Below are 23997 nucleotides of genomic sequence, written 5' to 3'. Positions count from 1 at the left end.
AGATCAGACTCGGATAACTTAAAGTGACATACCCTAGTTTTTAAACACTACAACATATGTTTCACTATTAAAGCCAATTTTTATCATTTAAATTGGAATATTCATTTTCATTTTATTATTTAGAATATTCATTTTCACACACCTGAAGTAGTTCTGGTCATCCAGCTTTTTGTAATACCCTGAAATGCATTTTGTTATAATTCTAAAAATGCACGTTTGTCTGAGATGTAATGGTTACTGGAACAAGCTCTTATCTATTTTTGGATGGTATTTCTCCGTTTAAATATCACAGGCTTTTCTCTGTCATAACCATATCCAAATGTGTGTTACAGGTTTGTAGATTAAGTAAACGTAGTATCCATTTTCATGGGTTGAAACTAGGGTTTGCGCCTTTAAGACAGAATTTTTAAAATTTTATTTTTAAAGGTGTCCACGCTATCCCAACCTACAGACAAACTGCCGTCTAGTGTACGACCCGTTGAACCCATGCTGCCAGAAGCCTCTCTGTGGATCAGTTGTTGCACCCACCCCTCCTGTAGGGGTCACCCCTCTACCCACCACTGGCCAGCCAGGTCACACACCACAACCTAACCCCAATACCACTCCTGGTGGAGCTCCAACCGCACGTAAGTGAAATCTTCAGTCAATGCTTGAATCATATCCTGGGCCCGTGCTTATAAAACTCCACACTCATTCTCTAATGACGTCACACATATCCTGGGCCCGTGCTTATAAAACTCCACACTCATTCTCTAATGACGTCACACATATCCCGGGCCCGTGCTTATAAAACTCCACACTCATTCTCTAATGACGTCACACATATCCCGGGCCCGTGCTTATAAAACTCCACACTCATTCTCTAATGACGTCACACATATCCTGGGCCCGTGCTTATAAAACTCCACACTCATTCTCTAATGACGTCACACATATCCCGGGCCCGTGCTTATAAAACTCCACACTCATTCTCTAATGACGTCACACATATCCTGGGCCCGTGCTTATAAAACTCCACACTCATTCTCTAATGACGTCACACATATCCTGGGCCCGTGCTTATAAAACTCCACACTCATTCTCTAATGACGTCACACATATCCTGGGCCCGTGCTTATAAAACTCCACACTCATTCTCTAATGACGTCACACATATCCTGGGCCCGTGCTTATAAAACTCCACACTCATTCTCTAATGACGTCACACATATCCTGGGCCCGTGCTTATAAAACTCCACACTCATTCTCTAATGACGTCACACATATCCTGGGCCCGTGCTTATAAAACTCCACACTCATTCTCTAATGACGTCACACATATCCTGGGCCCGTGCTTATAAAACTCCACACTCATTCTCTAATGACGTCACACATATCCTGGGCCCGTGCTTATAAAACTCCACACTCATTCTCTAATGACGTCACACATATCCTGGGCCCGTGCTTATAAAACTCCACACTCATTCTCTAATGACGTCACACATATCCTGGGCCTGTGCTTATAAAACTCCACACTCATTCTCTAATGACGTCACACATATCCTGGGCCCGTGCTTATAAAACTCCACACTCATTCTGTAATGACGTCACACATATCCTGGGCCCGTGCTTATAAAACTCCACACTCATTCTCTAATGACGTCACACATATCCCGGGCCCGTGCTTATAAAACTCCACACTCATTCTCTAATGACGTCACACATATCCTGGGCCCGTGCTTATAAAACTCCACACTCATTCTCTAATGACGTCACACATATCCTGGGCCCGTGCTTATAAAACTCCACACTCATTCTCTAATGACGTCACACATATCCCGGGCCCGTGCTTATAAAACTCCACACTCATTCTCTAATGACGTCACACATATCCTGGGCCCGTGCTTATAAAACTCCACACTCATTCTCTAATGACGTCACACATATCCTGGGCCCGTGCTTATAAAACTCCACACTCATTCTCTAATGACGTCACACATATCCTGGGCCCGTGCTTATAAAACTCCACACTCATTCTCTAATGACGTCACACATATCCTGGGCCCGTGCTTATAAAACTCCACACTCATTCTCTAATGACGTCACACATATCCCGGGCCCGTGCTTATAAAACTCCACACTCATTCTCTAATGACGTCACACATATGCAATTTGTATGGCATTTTCATGACATTAGTGTCTCAGACTGTATTAGAGTCTTTAGTCTTTCATTTTGGTTTCAACTTATTTTCGTGCTTATATCCAATTAAGGTTCAAGCATGCTGTCCTGGGCACACATCTCAGCTATCTGGGCTGTCTGTCTAGAACCGTGGGTTAGTGAGAGAAGAGGGTGAAGTGGTAATACACTTACCCAATGAGACGTTAAAACTCACTATGGGTGAAAGCCGGTACCGGGCTGCGAACCCAGTACCTACCAGCCTTATGTCCAATGGCTTAACCACGAAACCACCGAGGCCAGTGTCTAAATTTTTATAAGCACCAGACCATCATCTGTCTGTCTGTCTATGTGTCTATTTTGTGTATCTGTCCCACATATAAGGTTTTGGTTGTGTTTTTACAATGCCTCAAGATATTGCACTGAAATTTTGTATATAACTTTATCATGTTCTAGTAACAGATCATGCTCAACTTTCATGGTGATTTAGCTATTTTTGATGGAGTTATGGCCCTTATGTTTTCTGGACTTTGTTTTGGCAATGCCTCGAGATATTGAGCTGAAATTTTGTGTATTGCTTTATCATGTGCTGTTACAGATCAAGTTTAACATCCGTGGAAATTTACCAATTTTTCACAGATTTATGGCCCTTGAACTTAGGAGATACAAAAATGTGTTGGGGCCGGTAGGGGACATGTATTGCTTTAGCTGTACTCTCAGGATACTTGTTTCATTTATCTCTCTGTCCTCTTTTCTTTCTGCACTTTGATTTCCATCCCATGTCTTCCCTATTTGGAAGAACTCCTCTTATCTTTCAACTTGTTTTACTGTTTAACTCCACAACCCAGTCCTTGTCTAACTGCAACAGGTGCTTGTCACTTGTGGCAGCATCCAGCTTTTAAAAAACAAGGTTATTATGAAACAAAAATGGTGAGACATGAACCAAAAATATGACTATACATTCAGTAAAATGCTTATTTTGAACTTACTATTATACCAATACCATTAAAGTGATCGTCTCTGTTACACAAACCCATAAGTATAAGTATGATAAAACTAGTATCACTAAAATGTTCTCCAAGAACACAAGTTCTCTTAAGCCAATTTCAAAGGTGCATGTGCGTATGTTTCTATATTTAACTTAATCAGCATCACAAATAACTATTTCAAACAAAAACTAAACTATAAGGTTTAGCCAAAAAGACCATATATATTGTATGTTGTAAGAGGACTAAGTATGTTTAATACAGTTGTTTGATTAATGCAGAATTCTGCGTGTACAACGGAGTGCCGTTCATGCAAGGCAAGTCGTGGAACGTCGGCTGTGACAAAGTGTGTCGGTGTGAAGATGCCATGGCCAAGCTAATTAACTGTGTTGACCGGTAAGCTGAACAAATACAGGAGTTTTCTAATGAGGGAGTGAAACATGGGGGGAGGGGGAGGACACCCACATGTACTTTATTGCAAATATTCTAGCATAAATTATATATGCACCTGACATGTACAGGTATATCTGACAGTGTTTCCAAGAAAAATCATTTTTGACTAAGATATATTGCATCTTTCAGCAAATAAACAAACAAACACACACAATAAATAAATGAATGAATGAATAAATAGCGAAAGAAAGAAAGAAAGAACACACAATAATGGAAGAAAGAAAGATAAATAAATAGAAAAAAGACAATAAATAAATTTTATGCCTTGGTTAAATATTGTTTCATTTACTTTGATGCCAAAATTGGTCAAACTAAGATCAAAATAAGATAATTAGTTTACAATTTTTTCTGTTTGACAGACCTATATAATTTTGTTGTTTAGTGTCATCAATTTTGTTTTATTGGTAATGGATTACATGTGATTTTTGTTGTTTAGTGTCATCAGTTTTGTTTTATTGGTAATGGATTACATGTGATTTTTGTTGTTTGGTGTCATCAGTTTTGTTTTATTGATAATGGATTACATGTGATTTTTGTTGTTTTTTCAGATGTTCGCATTTCAAGAAGATTCAGCCCGGGTGTACTCTGGTAACGGATCCCAACGACCAGTGCTGTCAGGTTCTACAGTGCCCTGTAAACCCACTGAACCCGAACCAAACCACAGGGACATATGGAACAAAGACGGGACAGAGCGTCCCACCATCAAATCCTAACCCACAGACAACTGGGAACAGGAGTAAGTTCAGTGCATTTCATTCATAGTTATTGTCGTGCTTATATCCAGTTGGTTTAGTCATGCTGTCCTGGGCGCACACACCTTATCTATCTGGATGTCTGTCTAGGACAGAGGGTTATATCCAGTTGGTTCAGTCATACTGTCCTGGGCGCACACACCTTATCTATCTGGATGTCTGTCTAGGACAGAAGGTTATATCCAGTTGGTTCAGTCATACTGTCCTGGGCGCACACACCTTATCTATCTGGATGTCTGTCTAGGACAGAGGGTTATATCCAGTTGGTTCAGTCATACTGTCCTGGGCGCACACACCTTATCTATCTGGATGTCTGTCTAGGACAGAGGGTTATATCCAGTTGGTTCAGTCATACTGTCCTGGGTGCACACACCTTATCTATCTGGATGTCTGTCTAGGACAGAGGGTTATATCCAGTTGGTTCAGTCATACTGTCCTGGGCGCACACACCTTATCTATCTGGATGTCTGTCTAGGACAGAGGGTTATATCCAGTTGGTTCAGTCATACTGTCCTGGGCGCACACACCTTATCTATCTGGATGTCTGTCTAGGACAGAGGGTTATATCCAGTTGGTTCAGTCATACTGTCCTGGGCGCACACACCTTATCTATTTGGATGTCTGTCTAGGACAGAGGGTTATATCCAGTTGGTTCAGTCATACTGTCCTGGGCGCACACACCTTATCTATCTGGATGTCTGTCTAGGACAGAGGGTTAGAGGTTAGTGAGAGAGAAGAGTGTATAGCGGCCTTACACCTACCCATTGAGTCGTTAAACTCACCCTGTGTACATGTGTATATACACAAGGGTGAACTATAGAGAACTGCAAATCATTTCAGTCGTTGCTGTTTGAGGGGGACTATCGTCACTCCTGCTTCACATCACTCCCCTGACACACATTCAACGACAGTAATTTGTGGCTCCCCTTAGCAGGTTAATTTATATCATATCAATATGGTCATATCTTAAATGAATCCCCAGTTTCTTAAGTCATGGGAGCAGATATGCTGCATTTGTTTGGTGCTCATAAATATCGTGAATTCACAAGTTCCAAATTGTGAACACGACTTCACCAAGTGGAGAGCATTCAGGCGAATGTACATAATCTGCACTGTCGCTCTGATCTCACACATCTCAACTCATAATTGCATAAATGATTTGTGTTTGTTCCGCCATTTTTCCACAATTTGTGAAGATTGAGGCAGAAAATCCTATCCCAGTTCACAAGTTGTGTTCACGGTTATTTAGCCGAAGGAATGCCCTTCACAACTTGTTAATTAGAAAATATGATATTCACGACTTCTAATGATGCAGCATTAATCACGTCCCTCAACTTGTTTGATGGCAAGGTCTGTATTTGTTTGGGGGTTTTTCCGATGTATGTACATACAATGGTGTGATGTATCAGCAAGGTCAGACGTGGGACAATGGATGCACCTACCACTGTATTTGTTTGTTTGTTTTTTCAGATGTATGTACCACTGTGTTTGTATTGACTCCAGTACTGTATTTTTTTTTTTTTTTTTTAGATGTATGTACATACAATGGTGTGATGTACCAGCAAGGTCAGACGTGGGATGATGGATGCACCTACCACTGTGTTTGTATTGACTCCAGTTCTGTATTTGTTTTTTCAGATGTGTATACATATAATGGTGTGATGTATCAGCAAGGTCAGACGTAGGATGATGGATGCACCTACCACTGTGTTTGTATTGACTCCAGTTCTGTATTTGTTTTTTCAGATGTGTATACATATAATGGTGTGATGTATCAGCAAGGTCAGACGTGGGACAATGGATGCACCTACCACTGTATTTGTTTGTTTGTTTTTTCAGATGTATGTACATATAATGGTGTGATGTATCAGCAAGGTCAGATGTAGGATGATGGATGCACCTACCACTGTGTTTGTATTGACTCCAGTTCTGTATTTGTTTTTTTAGATGTATGTACATATAATGGTGTGATGTATCAGCAAGGTCAGATGTAGGATGATGGATGCACCTACCACTGTGTTTGTATTGACTCCAGTTCTGTATTTGTTTTTTCCGATGTATGTACATACAATGGTGTGATGTATCAGCAAGGTCAGACGTGGGACAATGGATGCACCTACAACTGTATTTGTTTGTTTGTTTTTTCAGATGTATGTACATATAATGGTGTGATGTATCAGCAAGGTCAGATGTAGGATGATGGATGCACCTACCACTGTGTTTGTATTGACTCCAGTTCTGTATTTGTTTTTTTAGATGTGTGTACATATAATGGTGTGATGTATCAGCAAGGTCAGACGTAGGATGATGGATGCACCTACCACTGTGTTTGTATTGACTCCAGTACTGTATTTGTTTGTTTGTTTTTTCAGATGTATGTACATACAATGGTGTGATGTACCAGCAAGGTCAGACGTGGGATGATGGATGCACCTACCACTGTGTTTGTATTGACTCCAGTACTGGGAAGTATGAATGTACTGACAAGTGAGTTTGTACACCTACTTGATTTAGATACTAGAGCTGAGTGCTGTATACCATATATACCATTCACTATCGGTATCATGTCAATATAATTTACTGCACCGAGCAAATTTCAAAATATTGAAATTTTGGTATTAAAAGTCAAGCACTAACAATAAATTTCTATCTGACTAACACAGCATAGCTGAAAAGAAGAGAGATGCATGAGGGCCTTGTGCATGGAATTAAATTGCAAAGAAGATTTTAATCATTAAAGGGGCACTTACAGCTACCATAAGGCTGCTTTCTGGAATGGCTGTAAAGTTTATGTGTGCCAGCCGTAAAACTCACCTTAAGTCACTACAATTATAACCTTAGCTATGGATTAGCAATGGGGCCCTGTTCAGTGACGATACATTTAGCTTTATTGAAATGTACTTAACTGGATGTAAACATTAAAAATGTATTACAGTTTGGTAAATATAAAGTGTATACTGACACCACATATCGACATGGTATTTGACAGTCCATGGCGTTTTAACCACTCAGCCGGCCAACTGGTTCATCAGTACTGTCAATCTGTCAGTTTAAAGGCAACATAATACTTGTTAATCAGTAACAAGGTATATATATAACATATCCTGTATTCAGCCTTTCTTCATAATACAGGGACATAGCCCAGTGGTAAAGCATTTGCTTGATGCACGGTTGGTTTAGGATCAATCCCCGCTGGTGGGCCCATTGAGCTATTTCTCATTCCAGCCAGTAAACCATAACTGGTATATCAAAGGTCATGGTATGTGCTATCGTGCATATAAAGATCCCTTGCTACTAATGTAAAATGTAGCGGGTTTCCTCTCTAAGACATGTCAGATTTTCCAAATCTTTGACATTCAATAGCCAATGATTTATTAATCAGTGTGCTCTAGTGGTGTCGTTAAACAAAATAAACTATTTTACTTCATAATACCTTAATAATTATATTTCAGATGTGCCAAATTCCCGTCTCTGCCCCCGACCTGTATGATGGTGAAGGATCCCAACAACAACTGCTGTCAGAAACCATACTGTCCGGACCTGACCCCGTCTCCAGTGGCCCCGATGACGCCAGTCCCTGGTGTTTCCGGCCCATCACCAGGTGTTACACCGCTTGTTTCAGTTCGCCCACAGACAGGTTCGCCTATTACTGGCAACCGAAAAGGTAATTACTAGTCCCCTTCTGGTCCAACCTGGAGGGGTCTATAGGTTTCATCTCTGTCTGACTGTCTGTCTGTCTGTCCATCTGACCTACATACATTTTTCCAGATTTTTTTTTTTTTTTACGATACCTTGAGATATTGAGGTGAAATGTTTTGTATAGCTTTATCATGTTCTGTTACAGATCAAGTTTGATTTTCATAGACATTTATCTATTTTTGTGTTTTGTGTCATTAAACATTCATTCATTCAAGAGTTATAGTCCTTGAACTAAGCAGCAAACCTTTTTTTTTCAAAATCTTGATTAGCGATATTTCTAGTCAACTGTTTAAAAAATTTAAAACTGTGTTGTGATCTCTAAAACTTACATTATGATAGTGAATTGCAACACGACACTGAACAAAATGTTGCCTCTAAGGTATTTATATTTTGAGTGATGAACTGTTTTTTTGTTTTTTCTCAGATGAGTGTGTGTATAATGGTGTCAGCTATAAACAAGGACAGCAGTGGTTTGACGGCTGCAACAAGAAGTGTGTCTGTGAAGACAGCGTCATGAATGTCTACCGATGTCAACAAAGGTGTGTAACAAGTTGGCGTATTAGTATTAGTCTTCTACCGATCCAACCAGAGGGAACTATAGGTTTCATCTCCGTCCTTCTGTCTGACGACAAGTCAAAATTACTCAATGTTTGACATCCAATAGCCGTTGGTTAATTACTCAATGTTTGACATCCAGTAGCCGTTGGTTAATTACTCAATGTTTGACATCCAATAGCCGTTGGTTAATTACTCAATGTTTGACATCCAATAGCCGTTGGTTAATTACTCAATGTTCTCTAGTGGTGTTGTTAAACAAAACAAACTTTTTTTCTTCATAATACCTTAATAATTCTTTCTGTCCATCCATCCATCTGTCCCACATATAGTTTTCCACCCGTCTGTCCCACATATAGTTTTCCACCCGTCTGTCCCACATATAGTTTTCCACCCGTCTGTCCCACATATAGTTTTCCACCCGTCTGTCCCACATATAGTTTTCCATCCGTCTGTCCCACATATAGTTTTCCATCCGTCTGTCCCACTGTCCCACTGTCCCACATATAGTTTTCCATCCGTCTGTCCCACTGTCCCACATATAGTTTTCCATCCGTCTGTCCCACTGTCCCACATATAGTTTTCCATCCGTCTGTCCCACTGTCCCACATATAGTTTTCCATCCGTCTGTCCCACTGTCCCACATATAGTTTTCCATCTGTCTGTCCCACTGTCCCACTGTCCCACATATAGTTTTCCATCCGTCTGTCCCACTGTCCCACATATAGTTTTCCATCCATCTGTCCCACTGTCCCACATATAGTTTTCCGGATGTTATTTTACCAATGCTTTGAGATACTGAGCTCAGATTTTGTGTATAGTTTAATCATATATTGTTACAGATCAGGTTTGACTTTCATGGAGATTTACCTATGTTTGACAGTTATGGTCCTTGAACTTAGGAGATAAGAAAATTTGCCATCAATATAGCCATCCATGTATCCATCCATCCACCCATCCATCCAATAATCCACCCATCTCTTCCATTCATTCATCCATCCATCCATCAATCCCTTCCATGCCTTCATCCATCCATCCATCCATCCATCCATCCAATCAACCATCCATCCCTTCCATCCTTTTATCCATCCATCCATCCATCCATCCATCCATCCATCCATCCATCCATCCATCCATTCATTAACACAGGCAGTGGTTTGACCAACAGTCTTCATAAATGTCTTTGTAGATGGGGCCACACCCCCCCCCCCCCCACTCCCCCCATCCCGAGTCAGGCCACCAATCTTATTGGAGGTCGGACTGGATGGGCGTGTTCGAAACCCTAGTGGTATATGGACATATTAAATTGTTATCTATCTATCTGTAGATGGGCTTTGGTCAATTAGGATGTAAATGCAGCCATGTTTTTCACTAATAAATTAACCCGATGTCCAAGGTTATGTTTTATTTCTACTCTTGGCAGGTGTCCGACATATCCTCATCCTCCAGCCTCCTGCACCTTTGTGCCAGATCCACAGGATCCGTGGTGCTGTAAAATCCCCGAGTGTCCACTTCCCACACCGATTCCAGGAGCCAAACCCACTCCGGGCTTTGTGCACATTCCTGCCATACCCCTGCCCATGTTCACTGGCATAGCACCAATTCCGACATTGCCTCCAGGAAAGACGCCCCCACCTGGATCGATCTTCCTGACGCCAAAACCCGGGACAGGCGTTACAGGATCTATGCCAAAGAAAGGTATCTTTTTCAGTATTGAATGAAAGAAATGTTTGCTTAGCTTAGTGATGCTCCAGCAGTGGCAGGAATGGGATGTAGTTTGTGGTAGAGCACTCATCTGAATGGGATGTAGTTTGTGGTAGAGCACTCATCTGAATGGGATGTAGTTTGTGGTAGAGCACTCATCTGAATGGGATGTAGTTTGTGGTAGAGCACTCATCTGAATGGGATGTAGTTTGTGGTAGAGCACTCATCTGAATGGGATGTAGTTTGTGGTAGAGCACTCATCTGAATGGGAGTCTGGGATCATGCGATTGATCATAACCCTCAGTAGAGTCAAGCCTGAGGTGATGTGGTCGTAGGATCCAACCCTCTCAGTGGAGTCAAGTCTGAGGTGAGGTGGTCGTAGGATCCAACCCTCTCAGTGGAGTCAAGCCTGAGGTGAGGTGGTCGTAGGATCCAACCCTCTCAGTGGAGTCAAGCCTGAGGTGAGGTGGTCGTAGGATCCAACCCTCTCAGTGGAGTCAAGCCTGAGGTGAGGTGGTCGTAGGATCCAACCCTCTCAGTGGAGTCAAGCCTGAGGTGAGGTGGTCGTAGGATCCAACCCTCTCAGTGGAGTCAAGCCTGAGGTGATGTGGTCGTAGGATGGAACCCTCTCAGTGGAGTCAAGTCTGAGGTGAGGTGGTCGTAGGATCCAACCCTCACAGTGGAGTCAAGTCTGAGGTGAGGTGGTCGTAGGATCCAACCCTCTCAGTGGAGTCAAGTCTGACGTGAGGTGGTCGTAGGATCCAACCCTCTCAGTGGAGTCAAGTCTGAGGTGAGGTGGTCGTAGGATCCAACCCTCTCAGTGGAGTCAAGTCTGAGGTGAGGTGGTCGTAGGATCCAACCCTCTCAGTGGAGTCAAGTCTGACGTGAGGTGGTCGTAGGATCCAACCCTCTCAGTGGAGTCAAGTCTGACGTGAGGTGGTCGTAGGATCCAACCCTCTCAGTGGAGTCAAGTCTGACGTGAGGTGGTCGTAGGATCCAACCCTCTCAGTGGAGTCAAGTCTGAGGTGAGGTGGTCATAGGATCCAACCCTCTCAGTGGAGTCAAGTCTGAGGTGAGGTGGTCGTAGGATCCAACCCTCTCAGTGGAGTCAAGTCTGAGGTGAGGTGGTCGTAGGATCCAACCCTCTCAGTGGACCCATTTTCTAATAATGGTTGTTTTTTTGTTTTTCATCCCAACCAGTGCCCCACGACTGGTATATCAAAGGCCATGGTATATGCTGTCCTGTCGGTGGAAAAGTACATATAAATGATCACTTGGTGCTAATGAAAATTATTTACAATTACCAAATGTTTAAAATCCAATAGCTGATAAATATAAAAGATCCCTTACTACTAATGAAAAAAAAATGTAATGGGTTTTCTCTCTAAAACTATGTCAAAATTACCAAATGTGTGACCTCCAATAGCTAGGGGTGGAAATTCTCCTCGGATCAGCTGTTTACCTCTCATGGAACATTACGTTTCCTCGCATTTTAATCGTCCTTTCCTCCAAAATGTGTCAGATGGCACAGATTTTAACCTAGGATTTCAAGAATTTCCGGGACCCCTCTAGATTTCCTCTTTTTTACAGTTCATCAATTCCCAGCCCTGAATAGCCAATGATTAAAAAATTAATGTGCTCTAGTGATATCATTAAAGATATCTATGTTAACTTTAACCTTTCACATGTGATTGTTGTAGTAAATGGTTTCTTTCTGCAGGATGTCTCTATAAGGGAGTGGCCTATCACAAGGGTGACACGTGGGAAGACGGGTGTGACTACCACTGTCAGTGTGTCGATGACATCACGGGAAATTACAACTGTACTGCAAAGTAAGCACGCCTTTTTCATTTCATTCATTTATACTTATTTATCCTGCGACGTAGCCCAGTGGTAAAGCACTCGCTTGATGCACAGTCGGTTTGGGATCGATCCGCGTCGGTGGGCCCATTGAGCAATTTCTCGTTCCAGTCAGTGCACCACAACTAGTATAACAAATGCCATGGTATGTGCTATCCTGTCTGTGGGATGGTGCATATAAAAAAATCCCTTGCTACTAATGGAAAGAATGTAGCGGGTTTCCTCTTTAAGACTATGTCACAATTACCAAATGTTTGACTTCCAATAGCCGATGATTAATAAATCGATGTGCTCTAGTGGTGTCATTAAACAAAACAAACTCCTTTTTTATATACTTATTTATCCTGCAACCATTGTTTCTATTGGCTGATTATGATGACCGAGTAAAGCAGTGTCATAAACAAATACTAGCATTTCATGACTTTTTACATCACACATGTGACGTCACATGCATACCTACATTACAAATTGCTCATTTCACATCTAGGTCATCATACAATGTAGCTAAAATAACAGAACTAATAGCTTTTCCCCTTTATTTTTATGGACAGCAGGATAAAAATAATATTTAGTTAATGGTGTCAGATTTCAGCTTTATCCTGTTCAGGCTGAATTGGAAATTCCGCTTGGTAAGCCTTGTAGAATTTCCCATTCTTGCCTTCACAGGATAAAGCCAATATTCTGCATCACTAACAAGTTATTCTCCGTTTCCATACTTATATACTATTACAGTTTGAGCACATCGCAACAAGATATCTTGGGCACACACTTCAGCTATGTGGTCTGTTTATCCACGACAGTGGACTAGTTGCTAATTGTTAGTAAGAGAGAAATCCGTGCAGTGGCCTTACACCTACCTATTGAGTCGTTAAACTTGTTTTGGGTGGGAGCTGGTACTGGATTACGAACCCTGTACCTACGAGTCTTGAGTCTGATAGCTTAACCAGTACACCACTGATGCTGGTATATATATTATTCCATAAAGAGTTCTATAATGTCAGGGATGTGGCCCTAATCCATTGCCTTATAAATGATATTGCGACAGATGATAATTTTTTTTTACAAAACACATGTTACCTTGTTCTTTAGGACTGATATACAGTGAAACTCCTGAACCTGACACTAACCTGAACAAGTAAAACATCTGTTTTGAAGGGAATTCCGGTTTACAGAGGGTACAGTTTAGAGGGATTTCACTGTATATATTATAAAACACATGTTACCTTGTTCTTTAGGACTGATATACAGTGAAACTCCTGAACCTGACACTAACCTGAACAAGTAAAACATCTGTTTTGAAGGGAATTCCGGTTTACAGAGGGTACAGTTTAGAGGGATTTCACTGTATATATTATAAAACACATGTTACCTTGTTCTTTAGGACTGATATACAGTGAAACTCCTGAACCTGACACTAACCTGAACAAGTAAAACATCTGTTTTGAAGGGAATTCCGGTTTACAGAGGGTACAGTTTAGAGGGATTTCACTGTATATATTATAAAACACATGTTACCTTGTTCTTTAGGACTGATACACAGTGAAACTCCTGAACCTGACACTAACCTGAACAAGTAAAACATCTGTTTTGAAGGGAATTCCGGTTTACAGAGGGTACAGTTTAGAGGGATTTCACTGTATATATTATATAAAACACATGTTACCTTGTTCTTTAGGACTGATATACAGTGAAACTCCTGAACCTGACACTAACCTGAACAAGTAAAACATCTGTTTTGAAGGGAATTCCGGTTTACAGAGGGTACAGTTTAGAGGGATTTCACTGTATATATTATAAAACACATGTTACCTTGTTCTTTAGGACTGATACACACAGTGAAACTCCTGAACCTGACACTAACCTGAACAAGTAAAACATCTGTTTTGAAGGGAATTCCGGTTTACAGAGGGTACAGTTTAGAGGGATTTCACTGTATATATTATAAAACACATGTTACCTTGTTCTTTAGGACTGATATACAGTGAAACTCCTGAACCTGACACTAACCTGAACAAGTAAAACATCTGTTTTGAAGGGAATTCCGGTTTACAGAGGGTACAGTTTAGAGGGATTTCACTGTATATATTATAAAACACATGTTACCTTGTTCTTTAGGACTGATATACAGTGAAACTCCTGAACCTGACACTAACCTGAACAAGTAAAACATCTGTTTTGAAGGGAATTCCGGTTTACAGAGGGTACAGTTTAGAGGGATTTCACTGTATATATTATAAAACACATGTTACCTTGTTCTTTAGGACTGATACACAGTGAAACTCCTGAACCTGACACTAACCTGAACAAGTAAAACATCTGTTTTGAAGGGAATTCTGGTTTACAGAGGGTACAGTTTAGAGGGATTTCACTGTACATATTATAAAGGATGAAAAACGAGGTAGAGATAAATAATGGATGGATGGAAAAACAAAACACAGTGAAACCCTACAAAACCGGTAAGCCGGACCCTCAGTAAACTGGACCCTTGGTAAACCAGAATTTCCACAAAGCCAGATGTTTTTCACTTTCCTTTCCAAATGTTTCATTGTCATATTCTGCATACTTGCTTGATTTTTACAGGTGTCAGAAATACGGAAATCTGCCCAACAACTGTGTGCTGCTGAAGGACCCTAAAAACCCTTGCTGCAAGACTCCATTCTGTGACTTTGTGAACCCTACACCATTCCCTAACGGGATACCCACTCCTAACCCTCTCATCACCCCAAGTCCCTTACCGAATGGTCAGGTACCAACACCCGGGGGCAATGTGGGAGGCCAGTACCCATCAGGACCAACAGGTAAATGTAACTTAATCATTGTTTTGGAGGTTGGATGTAGGTCAATGGTGGACAAAATGGGTCATAGAACTCTTCCATTACAGGCCAACATATACAATGTTAGACACAATGGGTCATACAACTCTTCCATTACAGGCCAACATATACAATGTTAGACACAATGGGTCATAGCACTCTTCCATTACAGGCCAACATATACAATGTTAGACACAATGGGTCATAGCACTCTTCCATTACAGGCCAACATATACAATGTTAGACACAATGGGTCATAGCACTCTTCCATTACAGGCCAACATATACAATGTTAGACACAATGGGTCATAGCACTCTTCCATTACAGGCCAACATATACAATGTTAGACACAATGGGTCATAGCACTCTTCCATTACAGGCCAACATATACAATGTTACACACAATGAATCATAGAACTCTTCCATTACAGGCCAATATATCCAATGTTACACACAATGGGTCATAGCACTCTTCCATTACAGGCCAACATATACAACAACAAGTTCGAAGGGTTGCAGTATCTTGTCATGCTTGCTTTAGAAGTTATTCTGTCAAATACCAAGTCTAACATAGAATAGGTCATGATGATGATGGATGGTGTATTCCGAAATAGAAGTTATTCTGTCAAATACCAAGTCTAACGTAGAATAGGTCATGATGATGATGGATGGTGTATCCCGAAATAGAAGTTATTCTGTCAAATACCAAGTCTAACGTAGAATAGGTCATGATGATGATGGATGGTGTATCCCGAAATAGAAGTTATTCTGTCAAATACCAAGTCTAACATAGAATAGGTCATGATGATGATGGATGGTGTATCCCGAAATAGAAGTTATTCTGTCAAATACCAAGTCTAACGTAGAATAGGTCATGATGATGATGGATGGTGTATCCCGAAATAGAAGTTATTCTGTCAAATACCAAGTCTAACATAGAATAGGTCATGATGATGATGGATGGTGTATCCCGAAATAGAAGTTATTCTGTCAAATACCAAGTCTAACATAGAATAGGTCATGATGATGATGGATGGTGTATCCCGAAATAGAAGTTATTCTGTCATATACAAAGTCTATAGGTTATCATGGAACAAAGTGTTCAGTTAGTGTTTGGATTGGGAAATGAGGAGGAATACAGGTTAAACATTAGTGTACAGCAGTGTTTCTCCCAGAAACAACATTTTGGGTATGGCACTATGGAATTGAATGTAACCACAGAAAGAAAATGGGTTAAGTTTAGGGTTAGGGTTAAGAAAATCATACAGTAATAACCAGTAATAACAACAGTAATTAATTTTGTCAAAAGGTTAACTTAAAAAATAAATCTGCAAAACAAATTGGGTATGGCGTCATACCTATTTTACCCTCTGGTACTACACACTGTTACAGTATTAATTGTTATTACGAAGAACATCAATATTTATGCACCATTCATTAGCATACGGTGTTCTTTGTTTTGTTCCAGGAAAGCAAGGTTTCTGTGTATACAATGGTGTGTATTATAGACAGAATGCTCAGTGGAACGTAGGCTGCCAGAAGACATGCAGGTGTGACGACGTGACCACTGGTTACTACACCTGCTCCGAGAGGTAAAAACAGTCATTATTACCTATATGGTTAAAAATATCTTGGAACATCAAATGAGACATAACACTTCAACGTCATATGATTGACGTACTACAATCTTACCAGAACGTTGTTCAAACATTGGTAATAAATAGATATTAAACTCGCTACCATTTCGTATCATATTTATGTCCCTCGTGAAATAATTTTCATTGTCACTAGCTAAAGCTTGTAACAATTGAAAATGATTTCACTCGGGATATAAACATGATATGAAATGGAAGCTTGTTTAATATCCTATAATTATATCATCATAACCATGATAGGAAATGGCAGTTCGTTTAATATCCTATAATTATGTTATCATAAACATGATAGGAAATGGCAGCTTGTTTAATATTCTATAATTATGTCATTAACATGATACGAAATGGAAGCTCGTTTAATATCCTATAATTATGTCAGGATAAACATGATAGGAAATGGCAGTTCATTTAATATCCTATAATTATGCCATCATAAATGTGATAGAAAATGGCAGTTCGTTTAATATCCTATAATTATGCTATCATGATGTGATGTGGTAACACCTTTGCCCTGAGTTACAGTAGGCTGTAGGTTTGATTGGCCTTGATGGACCCAGAGTTCTTTTTTCTTCTTAATCATTAATCCATGCTTGGTGCATCAAAAGCCATAGAATTCTGTCTATGGGAAAGTCTATATAAAACCCCACAAAGCTTTTCAGGTCCCTCGCCCTCTACCGAGACTGGTCGGGCGGCTCGTGCTCCCTTGCACATGCCAGCACAGGCGACCCCCCCCCCACAACCAGCCAAACCCATTCCTCCTCTCCTGGACGGAGGAGCGGGTGAGAGTCAACACCTGCATCCATGACAGGCATGCGCTGCAACAGCTTGTTCTGAATGCACACATTCAAACCAATGACATGATCTGACCTGCTACTATAATATATTGACTGCGTGTTAGAATAACAATTCGTTGAACACCAAATTGTAATAGTTTTTAAAATGTGCTTATAGGTATCCTTAAACAAATATACTATAATATATTGAACGAGTGTTAGAATAACAATTCGTTGAACACCAAATTGTAATATACTGACACACAATGAAAATACAAAACAGATATTTTTCAGTATTTGGTTGTGATTAATGAAAAATATATTTATTGGACTTAAAATAACAATTTATAAGAGGAAGCCATTGATTGGTACTTTTGTCTGGGTTTTAATCCTGGTTTTGTTCTCGTTACACATACAATAGCAGAAACACACAAAATGGTGTGAAATGCATTGACTACATGCTCAATCATGCTGCATACAATGCACATGAAATGCCAGTATGTGGACACATAAAAGTCACGTAACGGTGTCATATTCCTCGTCACATTAAGAATGCCACGACTCGGAGAAGAACAAAGGGAGCGAGTGTTGGGCATGGTTCAAGGGGGGACTTCACAAAGCCAAGTTGCTAGGACCTTCAGAGTCCATCCATCAACTATTGGACGACTTGTTGAACATCATCAACAGACCGGGAGTGTCTGTGATCGACCTCGACCTGGTCAACGTCCCGTTACGTCACCACCAGCCGCCACCACATAACGTCGCTGAGCTTGCACAGGCGTTGCAGGAGGAGTGGAGGAACATTCCTGTGGCTTATTTGAGATGTTTGTGCCAGTCCTTTCCCCGTCGTCTTCACGCATGCTCATGGACCAATGGTGGACACACCAGATACTGACCTTGATATGGGGGTGGGGTGGGGGTGGGGTGTCTGAATTTTTCGATTAGGAATGCTACTCAATTACTGATGATAACTGGCCATGTTTCCATGTGAATGTATCTCATGCATACTAGTCATTAATGTCATATTACATTATCCATCAGTTCATTAATAGTTTGTCGTTATTTGCAATGAAAAGTTGTTTTTGCGTTTTCATTGTGTGTCAGTATAGTTTTTAAAATGTGCTTATAGGTATCCTTAAACAAATATACTATATTATATTGACTGAGTGTTAGAATAACAATTTGTTGAACACTGTATTGTAATAGTTTTTAAAATGTGCTTAGGTATCCTTAAACAAATATACTGTTACATATTTTCTCTTTATCTTGCACATACTCTTACTTATTTCATTAGTGTTAAACTGGTGGTTTTGAAAGCTGTGCAAGTGTGTAGTACTAGATATTTCCTCACAAGAGCCTGCATAAAACATATACAAATACATTGTTATAATTCATTAATCATAAAATAATCCAATCACCAATCCCCGCATTAAAAAAACCCTACTAATGATCAGGTCAGGTCAGGTCATATGGCTTAACGTGCTCATTCAGAGCAAGCCGTTGTAGTGCACTTCTGTCTTGGGAGCAGGTGTCGACCCATGCCAGCTCCTCCGTTCAGGACAGGAAAGGGTTTAGGGTGGGTGGGAGAAGGGACTGCCCTTGCTGGCCAGTGCAAGAGATCACCAGCAGCCCAGCCAGGGTGGGTAGTGGGGGCGGGGGGGGGGGGGGGGGGGGCACCTGTGGTGCTATTGAATGTAGAATGTCCCATAGGATTACGTCTAAATATAAGAAATTGCGCAGTTTTCATGAGGTAATTTGATGACCACACCATTGTGTTGTTTATAGATGTCCCGCATTTAACAACATCCCCTCAACATGTACCCTGAAGACAAGTCCTACCGACCCTTGCTGTCTCGTACCAGACTGCAATGTGTACCCAGTACCCATTCCTGGAATCAGTGGTACCAAAATTCCTGGACAGACACTTCCACCAGGGGGCATCACCGGACATGGCAAGCCAACAGTCATCACTCCAATCGATGTTAAAGGAACTTACACTGGATCGTCAGGAAACAACCCAGGCAGCCCTGGATCATTTGGAAGCGGCAGTGGATCACGGTGTAAGGAGTTTATGGTGTTTTGTTTATTTAATGAAGGATGAAATGAACAGTGAGCCTTAGGTCCAAATCAAATACAGTAAAACTCCTCTAAATTGGACACGCTCGTGACCAAGTAAACAGTCAAGTTATAAGAGGTATCCAGTTTACAGAGGTTCTCTTCTTCACAGATATTTAAAAAGGGACCATGAAAAACGTCCGGTTTTGGGGGGAATTCCGATTTACAGAGTGTCAGGTTTTGAGAGGTTTCACTGTATGATCCAATGAGTTTGTCTGTTCATGTCTATGATTTTTGATGTCATTCAAAATCTCAGTCAGGGGAGCACTCACCATACATGTAGGTAAATACATTTTAAGATCAAACTTGTTCCGTGGACCCATTCCCTGAGTGGTATTTTTTCCCATTCCAAACAGTTTCCAACAACTGGTATATCAAAGGCTGTGGTAAATATTGTCATGTCTGTGGGATAAATGCATATACAAAAATATCTTGCTGCTAACGACCTTATGTGTGACCGCATACGAAGAGGTTTAAGTAAGTAATAGGAAAATGTATCGGGTTTGCCCTGAAGTTGGTGTGTAAGATTTACCAGATGTTTGAGGGCAGGATGTAGACCAGTGGTAAAGCGTTTGCCGTATGCATGGGTGGTCTAGGTTTGATCCCAGTTGGTGGGATCATTGGGCTCTTTCTCGTTCCAGCCAGTCCACCACAAATGGTATATCAAAGGCAGTGGTATGTGCTATCATGTCTGTTGGATGGTGCATATAAAAGATCACTAGCTACTAATGGAAAAATGTAGCGGGTTTATATGTTAAAATGTTTAACATCCAATTGCCTATGATTAATAAATCAATGTGCTCTACTTAACCAAATGTTTGACATCCATTAATTGGCTTATGAATAATAAATCAATGTATGCATTTTAAATAAATAACTTTGTTTCATGTTAACAGCTAAAATACTAGTCTTGTTTCTCTTCTTCAGCCGCCTGCGTGTACAAAGGCAAGGCTTACAATCAAGGAGACACATTCTATGATGGATGTCATTACAAATGTGAATGTGTCGATGCGTCACGTGGAAAGTACACATGTACAGACAGGTCAGATCATAGTTATATAATAGACTTGATAATATACACCATATATCTAAAGTGGCATAATTTATATTTTCACTTTTTATATAGTACTGATTTGGTGAAGTTGAAAGGTGAGATACAGGCACGGCAAAAGCAAGTTGACATGGGGGGGGGGGGGGGGCTGATGGAGATCGAGGGCTCAAAGCAAAGTTTCTAGGCAGTTCTGGGGTATGTTCCCCTGTAACATTTTAAAAACTAGATGTCCTAAACTGCAATTTTCTACATTCTAGAAGTAAAATTCATCTCTGCCTTAAGATTTACTACCAATAATATAAATGAGATATAAATGTTATCTTTGGAACGGCTCAATGTTAAGATTTTTTAAACTTTAGCTCTATTTCTCATAGACTGTATAAACTCTACTTCAAGGAAGCTTGATTTATAGTCATAGCTGCTAGACATCTGATATTAAAACAAAAAGGAAAGTAATTAATTTTAATTTTAAATTAATGCATCTATTTTAGAAAAAGACTAGAATTGTTATCATTAATGTTATTTATGATGACGAGTCAGAATTACCAAATGTTTAACATCCAATAGCTGATGATTAATTAATCAATGTGCTCTAGTGGTGTCATTAAACAAAACAAACTTTAACTTTAGTTATTTTAATTTTTTTTAATTCCTTTTTTTCCTTGTTTTTTTTTTTTACACCATACCTGTTTATGATACATGTAGCAATCAATACCTTTTAATTCCATGAACTTTGTGTTTCCTATAGATGTCCTGGGGTGGGACACAGCCCAATGGTAAGGCACTCGCTTGATGCGTGGTCAGTGTGGGATCGATCCCCATCGGTGGCCCCATTGGGCTATTTCTTGTTCCAGCCAGTGCACCGTGACTGGTGTATCAAAGGCTGTGGTATGTGCTATCCAGTCTGTGGGAATTGTGTATATAAAAGATCCATTGCTGCTAATTGAAAAGAGTAGCCCATGAAGTGGCGATGTCTAATGCCATATAACCTTAAATGAAATGTGTTGAGTGCATCGTTAAATAAAACATTTCCTTTTCAGGCGGGACATAGCCCAGTGGTAAAGCGTTCACTTGATGCATGGTCGGTCCAGGATCGATCCCCGTCGGTGGACCCATTGGGCTAAAATGTGTTGAGTGCGTCGTTAAATAAAACATTTCTTTCTTTCTTTTCTTTCATTTCCTTTTCCTTCATTCCTATAGATGTCCGGTGTACTACTTCCTTCCCTCGGACTGTATATACGAGAGTGATCCAACAGACAGCTGCTGCAAGATAGCCAAGTGTGGAGTGAGTCCCAAACCCACGGGTCCGTCCACTACAAAACACATTGGAATTGTTACCTGTAAGTCCAGATGATATATTTCTGTCAGCATATACATTTTCAACATGCACTGAACAACAAAAGAAACATGATTTTTTTGTTTATTTCTTTTTTTAAATCTGTATTCAATTACTTCATTAAACAGACTGTCAAAATGAGTTTAACATATTCACAAGGCATTGATAATTTTAATAGGCACCAAATATAATGGGATTCAAGCTGAATCATGTTAAAACAAATTAAAGAAAATGTAATTAAAAATTTCTGACACCCAATAGCCAATGTGTATTTTTGTATTGGGATGTCATTAAACATTCATTCATTTATTCTTTTGATGTTCAGTATGTATATATTTGGGATACGTTTTTAAACAACGAGTTGTAAGATAAATGGTATCTAAACGGACACGAATGTAGTATTCTATTTATTACATATATGTATCATCAGAAAACAGTTTTAAAATAAATTTAAATACCTTTTCCAACTAAACCCTATGTATGGCTCTAGAGCTTAAAGTTAACTTGTGCGTCACAGTCCATTTCAGATTAATTTCAGGTTAACTTGTGTGTCACAGACAAGTTAATTTCAGGTTAACTTGTGCGTCACAGACAAGTCGATTTCAGGTTAACTTGTGTGTCACAGACAAGTCAATTTCAGGTTAATTTGTATGTCACATCTAGTGATCGATTTCTATCATGCTTTTCCACTGGATGGTAAGGTATTGGTGACCTGGTCATCACCTAGGTGCAGCCAGTCATATGTCTGTAAAATGTTATTGCACATGTATGTGTTAACAAGTATGTGTTATAAAAAATAACGAATAATGTTTTCACCAAAGGTTGTGTAAGAATATAAAATGACGAGCTGTGAGTTGTACAGTTTAAATCTATTCTACTGATTACTTTGTATTCCCAATAACGAATAAAAACGGCTATTCCTACTTTTGCTTTCACATAAATGCTGCAAAGCATCTTACAAAATACCTACACTAAACATGTCAAACTCTGTCCTAAACTAAGAATGCCTTATGTGTTAAAATATTTAGTTAAAATGCACTGATGTGTTGAAACAGTTAGTTAAATGTACTGATGTGTTGAAACAGTTAGTTAAATGTACTGATGTGTTGAAACAGTTAGTTAAATGTACTGATGTGTTGAAACAGTTAGTTAAATGTACTGATGTGTTGTTATACAAATATCTTCTTTCTTTTCTTTTTCTGTTAATATTTTTTCGACAAAACCCGTTCTGTACTGAAATATTGTTATTGGAAATCATATTGAAATGTGTTTTCAGCCGAATGTGTTTACAAGGATGGCTCCCATCACAGCCAAGGTGACGTATGGAATGATGGCTGCATGTTAACCTGCAAATGTGAAGATGCCAGTAAAAATGTGTATAAGTGCAACCAAAGGTCAGTATATACATGCAGTGTATTATTCACATTCACTAGGTTACGTTTTCATTTTCATTACATCACATGGTTTGAAATTAGTGAAAAATATATTGTTTATAAATAATGTAGAATCAAACTGAAGACACTGACTGACGTAGTTCCTTTTCTGTTCAGCCTAAAATGCATTTTGAGCTAATAAAAAGATCAGGATGACCAAAAACACATGAAACGTGCTGAAATGTAGTGTTTATATATGCAAGATGTGATAAGTAATCAGGGGTTTCCCTAGAGCGATAAGCCGACACGGCCCGTGCTCCCTTAGCCAGCCAAGTAAGCGCCTTCTTGTCTGGTAAGCGCCTTAACTGCAGGACCGTGTCGGCTTAATTTGTAACATGTATACAAAACAATGGAGCTGTGATCCGTAACGTCATTCACCACACATTATCACACTTCCATTTGGTATCTCTGCAATTCTTTAGATGTTCACTTTGAGGTCCATTGATCGCACCGTTTTAATTGTCGGCGGGCTTGTTCTGGTCACGTGGTACAGGTTATCCCAAGGGCTGAGTTCAGCCAGACCGAGCGAAAACAAAACGTTCGCTACACTGGTTTGTGTGCTTCACGTTAAACCAAATGGACACGACAGACACCAATCAAATAGTTCGCGAACATTAGGAAGAACGTTCGTTGGCTGAACTAAGGAAAGCTCTTGG

General features: G+C 40.0%; 1 protein-coding gene across 1 annotated transcript in view; it reads left to right on the top strand.

Annotated features, from left to right (window-relative positions):
* Positions 1-23997, top strand: part of LOC121389363 — a 159054-nt gene that overhangs the window by 115473 nt on the left and 19584 nt on the right. The window contains exons 55-69 of the mRNA XM_041520958.1: positions 427-626; positions 3423-3537; positions 4143-4330; positions 5877-6020; positions 6719-6833; positions 7799-8010; positions 8470-8584; positions 10024-10298; positions 12025-12136; positions 14745-14962; positions 16447-16570; positions 19192-19466; positions 20449-20563; positions 21773-21912; positions 23185-23302. Of these exons, the coding sequence (XP_041376892.1) occupies positions 427-626; positions 3423-3537; positions 4143-4330; positions 5877-6020; positions 6719-6833; positions 7799-8010; positions 8470-8584; positions 10024-10298; positions 12025-12136; positions 14745-14962; positions 16447-16570; positions 19192-19466; positions 20449-20563; positions 21773-21912; positions 23185-23302 (2466 nt within the window). The remainder of the gene's footprint in view (positions 1-426; positions 627-3422; positions 3538-4142; positions 4331-5876; positions 6021-6718; positions 6834-7798; positions 8011-8469; positions 8585-10023; positions 10299-12024; positions 12137-14744; positions 14963-16446; positions 16571-19191; positions 19467-20448; positions 20564-21772; positions 21913-23184; positions 23303-23997) is intronic.

Source organism: Gigantopelta aegis, chromosome 14, assembly GCF_016097555.1.
Source record: "Gigantopelta aegis isolate Gae_Host chromosome 14, Gae_host_genome, whole genome shotgun sequence".
Lineage (NCBI taxonomy): Eukaryota > Metazoa > Mollusca > Gastropoda > Neomphalida > Peltospiridae > Gigantopelta > Gigantopelta aegis.
The sequence above is the reverse complement of the archived record's forward strand: the minus strand, read 5'-3'. Positions and strand labels throughout refer to the sequence as shown.